This window comes from Amborella trichopoda, chromosome 1 (assembly GCF_054954075.1).
Source record: "Amborella trichopoda isolate Santa Cruz 75 chromosome 1, AtrichopodaSantaCruz75HAP2 v2.0, whole genome shotgun sequence".
NCBI classification, from domain to species: Eukaryota; Viridiplantae; Streptophyta; class Magnoliopsida; order Amborellales; family Amborellaceae; genus Amborella; species Amborella trichopoda.
Genome location: NC_142336.1, coordinates 53,495,233 through 53,503,696, shown reverse-complemented (window position 1 = coordinate 53,503,696; position 8,464 = coordinate 53,495,233). Strand labels below are relative to the sequence as shown.

At 33.2% G+C, this 8,464-nt stretch overlaps 1 protein-coding gene across 2 annotated transcripts in view; it reads right to left on the bottom strand.

The window, feature by feature from the left end:
- LOC18434818 (cinnamoyl-CoA reductase-like SNL6) overlaps positions 1 to 7,698 on the bottom strand; it is a 13,019-nt gene extending 5,321 nt beyond the window's left edge. The window contains exons 1-4 of one of the 2 annotated variants that reach the window (XM_006844881.4): positions 7,439 to 7,698; positions 7,068 to 7,228; positions 3,489 to 3,686; positions 367 to 517 (exon numbers count right to left, since the gene is read on the bottom strand). In XM_006844881.4, the coding sequence (XP_006844944.1) occupies positions 367 to 517; positions 3,489 to 3,686; positions 7,068 to 7,228; positions 7,439 to 7,679 (751 nt within the window). In that variant the 5' untranslated portion in view covers positions 7,680 to 7,698. The remainder of the gene's footprint in view (positions 1 to 366; positions 518 to 3,488; positions 3,687 to 7,067; positions 7,229 to 7,438) is intronic. The other variant, XM_011625319.3, reaches the window with a different exon arrangement.
- Positions 7,699 to 8,464: the final 766 nt, after the last annotated feature.

Sequence of the window (8,464 nt, the reverse complement as noted above, 5' to 3'; positions counted from 1 at the left end):
CTTCTCATCAAGACGCACAAAATAAAAATATAGAAAAAATAATTTATAAAAATATAATTGACCAAAATACCCCCTAAAACTTTTCGGGGGTATAAAACACATGCCTTAAATTTAAAATGATTTGGATTTGTAAAAAAAAAAATTAAAATTCAAACACTATCATACGTTCGTGATCATCAGATCAGCCAGATTCAATCTCGACCGTGGGCGTTTACTATTACAGTACACACCTAGATATACAACACATTTTCTCTCTCTTGAAAAAATATATATATATATATATATATATATATATATATATATATATATATATATATATATATATATATATATATATAAAGTGCCCGTAAGTGATATCGAGAGAACCTTTTAGATAGGCCACTGAAGTAGCAAGATTGGAGTGAAGAGAGACTGGTGGGATAAGACCAGGTAATATTGACACCATTTTCACTTTCCTTTCTTCTGCCAATCTCCATGCCTTCTGCTCTGCTGTTGTCTTTCCCAATGCTAGCCATAGCTGCTCAATAAAAAGAAATTTAATATCTTTCCAAATTTGAATCTAAAACATAAAAATTACTAATCAGATGTTTATGTTATATATGTTTTTTATTATTGTAATTGAATTTTCAAGATGATAAAAATGTATTATTATCTTTAACCAGGCAATTACGTTGTTTTTGACCAAGCAATAACTCAAAAAAATTGGAGATCGGGAATAGGAAATTTCAAAATGAATACATGTCGAAAATTTTAGGTGTGCACTAATAAAAGATAAGATGAGAGAGAGTACAATTAGGTGAGCTGGCCATGTGTAGCACAGACCCACTACAACACATGTTAAGATGTGTTTGTTAGTTTAAGTAAAATGCCAATAAATGGCAAGGGATAGGCCCAAAAGAACATGGTTGGCAGTAGTGAGAAAAGATATAGGGACTTATGAGATATGACATTTAATAAAACAGAATAATTGACCAGGATAGAAAATTAATCATCACCATCATAATCATCCAAGCCTTATCCTAATGTTTTGGGATCGGGCTGCATGAATCTTGTTGCTCCATTATTCTCTTTTAGGACTGCCTACATAGCGTAACCCATCTCCTTTACCCAGGTTATATATATATATATATATATATATATATAAAGTCTTCCCAATGCCTATAGGCGAAAATGAACAGTGCTTTCGCCTACCCTCATCACCGTCCAAAGTTCATCGCATGGTCACGATTGTCTGGTAGTATTTTATTTTTCATGTTTTTTTTAACAAATCGGAATGATATAAAATTTGGAGCATATATACATCTTAGTGATGAGAACTTAATAAAAATATAAAAAATAATAATTCGTAAAAAATATATTGACCAAAATTCCTTATAAATATTTTGGGGTATTTTGATCAAAATTTTCCATGTAAAATATTTTTTTTATATTTTTAGTAGATTTACATTTCTGTTTTTAACACACAATCCAAATTTCAAGTCATTCTGATTTATAAAAATGAATAAAAAAATAAAACAGTACTAGACAATCATGACCGTATGATGAACTTTAGATGGCGATGAGGGTAGGCGAAATCACTGTTCATTTTTGCCTGTAGGCATTTTTTAGTATCATATATATATATATATATATATATATATATATATATATATATATATATATATATATATATATATATATATATATATATATATATATATAGGTAAAGTTTATATAGAGCTGAGGCACCTCCATTCTGCCGGTTATTTTCTAAACCCATCTCTTCACTACAATCAATCATCCATTGAGTCAGATCATGTAATAAATTGTGGGTTCTTAGATGCGCTGGAGAGGTTGGTGCCAGACAAAGACATCCAGTATGAGATTCAGAATCATGAATTGATTAAGTTCAAGTTAGCATTGGGAAACTTTGGGAGAGATATTGCCACTCGAAATAGGGACATTACATATCCAGATAAAGGCCAAAAGCCCAAAAATAATCTTACTTGTCTCTTATTTTATACCCTTATTTTTAACTATATTCTAAATTATAAAATATTATACAGCTGCATGGTGGGCATTATATGGAAGCGAGACACCAAATCTACAACGTCTCGCTATTCGAGTGTTGAATCTCACATGTAGCTCATCTGGCTGTGAGCGTAATTGAAGTACATGTAAGTCCTTTACTCTTTATTCCTTAATCCTTATTTCTTGAATTTCAATTTTCTAATCTAAAATCTAATTTATCTAATTTCAAATTTCTACTACAGCTCGATACAAACAAAAGAAATAAATTGGAGCAGAAAAAGTTGAATGATTTGGTTTATGTACGGTATAACGACCGGCTTAGGGAGAGATATGAAAATCACATGAAGTTCAACCCTATTTAATTATATGCAGCTGATGGTGATTCCATAAGTGAGTGGACCATGGATCCTAGACAAAGAGCGTATGTTTGAGGGTGAGGATCTTACATGGCTTAATCTCGAGCTAGCAACAAGGGCTAATGAAGAAAATCGACGTAACACTAGAGCACAAAGGAGTAGAATAGCTACTGGGTCTAGTCGCACTCGCACATTAGCTTCAGAGGTCGAGGATGAAGCTGACTCAGAGTAGACCAATGAAGAAGAATATATAGAAGCCGTCGAGGATGATATTGATGATGCGCATAACAACTCTCAAGATGACTTGTTTGATTGATATTTGAAAAAATGAAGTTCAAATTTCAAAATTGACTCTCAAAATGGATGATTGTATTAAGTTATTATTTATTAACTATTAACTCTTCTTGAGCTTGACTTTTGATTTGTATTTTGTAATATCATTATTTTGTGCTTATGGTTGTACTTATGGTTGTTGATGGTTGTGCTTAATTATAGTTGTGCTTATAGTGTAAATTTCTGCTGATGGTTTTTATTGTTGAATGCTTTATGAAGCTGGTTTCAAGTTTCTAGTTTCTATCAGGGGATAGTGGATCTTCGACAACTAATAGTTTTGAAGTTAATCATTAAACTAAAATACCTACTATCACATATATCACATTCATAATTTTTTCTATGCATTATCTTATTTTTTTAGATTTTTTAGAATTTTTTTACATTTATTGACTACATCATCACGATGCACCCGCATCCGGGCCGCATCGGCCCCCTACCACATCATAGCCGCATCCCGCATTTTAAAACACTGGTGAGAATAGAGTCAAAGACCTCACTATGAGGCTCAATAATACTACTACCAAACCCCAAGCCATTCTTACCAACTAAGCAAACTTGAATAATCTTCTTTTATTCTTTTCCTTATTATATGGAACTAGATCAAATCAATACCTTTGTTCCTTGAATATGATAGGTTTCGCGCCATTCCTGTTGACCCTTTAGTTTTCAAATTATTTTAAAAACATAAAGCAAAAATAAGCAAGTATGCAGGAGTACCCTAACAAAACCCTTATCTAAAATATCAAAAATAATTTGAAGTGCCCAACCAGCCCCTAACTAAAGAAATACCTTGTTTTCCCTACAAAGGGCTTCGTCGCTCCAAAATGACTCGTCTATCGTGGTGGTGGTGGTGGTGGTGGCGGTGGTTGGGGATTGCCAAATGCAAGCCAAGAGAGAGGAGGTGAGGATGCACTTGTTCACACGTGCCTTTGCACATGCTTTAATCACATTTTCAGCTCCTTTGCTTTCCAAGCTGGCCATTCTCTCCTGCATCCATATGCCATTCAATCAAGAATCCCTGAGGTTTATCACCACTATTATTGTTGGTATAATTTCCAAATAACAAGAAGTGATCACCAACAGCAATGGAAGTAGCAATCTCTTATTTGTTTCCTGCTTGGGCCCACATGGTGGTAGAAATAATAATCCCATCTTGGGTGATGTCATCTAATGTACTCTAAGGGGCATAATGTATACTTCCTTTTTGGAGGAGTTATTCCGGTTAGAATTTTTTGGATCGGCTTTGAAATCCACATGAACATTTTTAGTGAAAAATGGATTTAGATTTCCTTCAAACTTAAATATGAGCATATAAGAATTGAACGGTCATCTGCTCAATCTTAAGAGGTTTTTTTTTTTAGTTAAGGCAGAAGGCTTTAAAAGGGCAAGTGGAAGACCCAAGAAGATATTGATAGAAATAGTGAAAAGAAATATAGTGATGTATGGTTAAACTCCGGGTATGACCCTTGATAAAATGAAATAGCAAAACAAGATTCATGCAACTGACCCCAAATAGTTGGGATATGATGATGATAGAATGCGTATGACAAATTTCACCACTTCTTATTTTTTATTCTTTTTTGGACGTTGGCCGTTAGGTTGAGCAACTTGTATCGCCAAAACTTGGGGTCATGAAAACAAAGAAAAGTATACAATGAGACCATTTGCTTTGGTACAAGATTATCATAATTAATTTTGACCATTGGATGTGAAATCGGGTGGTTACATTTATTCAATTGACCAAGCTCAAAATTCAAAAGAAAATTTTTCAAACTTTGTGATATACTTAAGCTATCAAATTTCACATTTGATAGTTATAAATAATTGTGACCTCCTTGTACCAGAGTTAATACTCCATAAAAATTTTACTTAATGAATGGACAATATAATCTCATGGCAGCGCATAATCCTACGAATTTTTTACTTAGTGATTTCAATGAAATACTAGAAGTTTATATGCTCGGGCTTGTAAATGCTCCCTTATGTGAAAACCTTATTTTATATGCTCCTGCCAAAGCATATTAATCTTTTCGCTTTTTGACTTGTTTAAACATTTTAGCCAAAATATTAGAAGATAATTGATTTGGCTGGTATATATAAAAAACTTGTTCATCTGGGAGTATTTTTAGGATTGCAACTTTCAAGCTCCTCAATCTAGTGACCAATCGCAACAAGGAAAAAAAAAAAAAGTGTCATAGATATTCTCTATTGGGCGAGCTTTCTATGTTTTTCCCACTACATAAAATTTACATACTTCTCCTTATCCAACCGTCCATTCTGAATAGAGGGCTAAGATTGCCCCAATCACAAAGTCATATCTCTACACTATTTTATTTTTATTTTTTTTCTATAAACTATTTTGACACCAAATTTTGGACGTCAAATAACATTCCCAATAAAATAAAATAACCAAAATACCCTTGAAAGCTTTAAAGGGTATTTTGGTCATTATATTTTATCAAAAAATTATTTTAAATATTTTTTGTAGGTGAGCCCCCAATGAGAAGATGACACGTACCAAATTTCATATTCGCACAATTTGTATAAAAAATAAAAAATATAAATATTCTGAGGCATCGGATCTAAGATCAAATGGTGAGTGCTCAGTTGATCAAAATTGGACGGATGGATTGTAGGGGAAAGCACAAATCTTTTATGTTGTAGGGGACGTATAGAAACCTTTTCCTTCTATTTGCCTAAAAAGAATAATATTCTAAGATCTGACGAAAATTGTTCAACTTTTGGACGGTTAGATTTAAGTGTTTAAAAACTCAAATTTTATTTTTTCTAAATATTCATCCATTGACTTTAAAGTGGATCCCAGAATTTTAGATAAAATAAAACAATCGTAAATAGGTTTTTACTCGAGGGAGTAAATGTCATCGTACTCCCAACAAGCGCACCTATACACAACGGCATAGTGAAAAGGTGATAAAAATTTTTGGCTTCTTTATTTGCTTAATGATTTTAGACAAAAGATTATGTGCTCTACAAACCGTATCAAAAAGAATTTTTAGGACCCAAATTTTAGATACGTAACCTCCTCAACTTAGCGACCAACCTTAAAAAAACTGGTAATGGAAAAAAAGTTTGCATTTTTTTTATTGTCTAAAGAGAAAAAAAAGCCTAAGATAAAATGGAAATAATGCAAGTTTTAGATGGTCAAATATAAGAGTTTAGAAATTTGAAATCCAATTTTATTTTTCCAAAAATATTCATTAGCAATTCTAGAAGTCAAATCCAAAATTTGAGATAAAAAAATACTCCTAGTAAGTCTTTTACTTTTTACGTAAGGGAGTAAGTGTACAAGGTGTTATTGTTGGCACTCTTTTGTGGGCAGTGTTCATTGTAAAAAAAACTTAATTCTCAATTAAGTAAGATGAGTGGGTATTATCATTATCATTTTAGTTTTTTTCCAATTAATTGGGGTTAGCTACATGAATCCGGGTTTTCCATTTTGCTCTATTAAATGCTACATCTTCAGAAATGTCATAAGTCCCGATATCCTCAACGAGTGGGTATACTATGCTACTGCAAGGACACTATCCATTTTACAAAAAAAAAAAAACGCATTGTCCATTTCCTCCCTTCAAAGAGGTACTTTAGAAGAATTTTTTTGTTCAACATTTCAGGATCCACCTAAGAATCGGATCCAAAAAAAGGATTATTTAATATTAATATTCAGGTTTAACCCTCCGAAAATTCTATGGCCCCTATTCACAATTTGGAATTTACTTACATAGTCCAACTAAAATTTGTTAATTTTTTGAGATTTGTCCCTAGATGCAAAAGGTTAGATCCTGAAAATTTGAGGTCCTTAGCATACTTCTCGATTGATTCTACTAGAAGAACGAAAAAGAGAAAATGCTTTGAGATAAGTCTAAGCAGTCACTATAAAGTGACCCTTAACCTAAACCCCTTGACAACTAAGTGTCAAGAATTACAAATTAGAGTGCACATACTATGCTCATATTTTATGGAAAAAAATAACTCATTTTAACACTAAAAACAAAAAAGTTATGTGAAAAGTCGCCCTATCACTTTCCATATCAAACATGGAAGTAGGACATTTAACTCCTGCTTCTAAAAACTCCCACTTATCAAAACGCCCCAAAGGACGTGTCAATTTGGATGAGTGGGGTTTCCTCGACCTCTCTTCCGGTAGTTTCTCCCAGGGGATTTATACTTTGTGGTAGACATATATGTTTGGGTGAGGGAAGACCAGGATTCAAATTTTTTAGGTTTGTCCCCAAAAAGCCCAAACAAACTAACCTAACCTTTTTCTCCTAGTGAAATAAAACAAAAATGAATTTTATATAAAAAATTGGGTCAAAATTAAAAAATCATAATCTAAGGTTATGGGCTAACCGTGTAGCCGGAGAGACCATGTGGGTCGATGAAGGAAGACGTGTGAAACACAGCACCGCACCCTTGGAAAGCATCGCATAAACTTTCAATATCTGACATTTTTGCTGAGAGCTTCTCTACACTCCATAGATCTTCTATTTTTTCCATTGTTTCCATCTCTCCTGTGATGTCAGTTAAAATGCGTTAAAATAAGAAATAATAAAAACTAGAAAGGATTAACTTTAATAATATCTCATAAAATCCCTAATTCCTCAAGATGAAGTTAAAAATTAATGAACTAAAACATAAAATGAATTCAATAAACGACCGATTGGCACTTGCAGTTGGCCTGAATATTGTGAGAAGATAGAATTAAGGTTTTGAGAGAAGACCTTCACTATGTACAGTGAGGCGTACTGTGTATCCTCTACTTAGAAGCTCCTTCACTAGGATAAGGCTAAAAGAGCCACCCCCAGTAACACAAACATGCTTCTCGTTGCCGGATTGCGGCAAAAACAGTCTGGAATTTGATTTCTCCGGCCATTTCGGCGAGCACAAGTAGACAGGAGTGTTATAGTAGGATATAGGAATCGTTGGGTGTAATTGTATTGGAGCAACTTGAGGAGTTCTCATGGTGTGAGTTAGGCCACAAAAGTGCTCATATTTTGCTCCCTTATAAAGCCATGGTTGTCGGAGTGGTAGCTGCCATATGGTAGATGCAAGCATGAAAGTTAAGTCCTATTTATATATGTATATTTTTAAGGAAAAATTTCGTGAGGCCTTAAACCATCAAATTAAGGAGCAACTAAAAAATTCACAAAAATTTATTGTTGTGATACCCAAAAAACGTCAAATCGATCATCTCATCCTCAAGAGGTATGGACATGAGAAAAAATGGATTTCAAGTACTTAAAATACTGCATCTTATAGTGTATTATTTGGACCGTCAATTGTTAAGATTTTCAAGTGTTCATAAATATGCTCGATCTACACTATTTTTTAAGCTTTAAATTTTATAATTAGAAATAAAAATAAAGTTTTAAATTATCACAAAGATTTTCAGCACTGAAACAACATCTTTCGATACTGTTTGAAGGTGCGCCCTACTTTGATTGTTTAGGGGCCTCAGCCTTAAACAACAAACCGCACCCTGTTTTTAAAATCTGCCTCTCATCCATCTAACAGTCAACGAGTCCCAAAAGTGAGAGTGATAGGTGGTCAAGGACTGATCTTTGTATTTTTTTGGTGCGGTTTGTATGGAGCAGAGGCTCTAAACAATCAAATTTGAGCCTACCTTCAAATAGTATCGAGAAATATGGTTTCAATGCCGAAAAGTTTTGTGATAGCCTTAAATTATATTTTCATCTTTAGTTATAAAATTTAAAGCTTCAAAAAAGTGTAGATCGATCAAATCTATG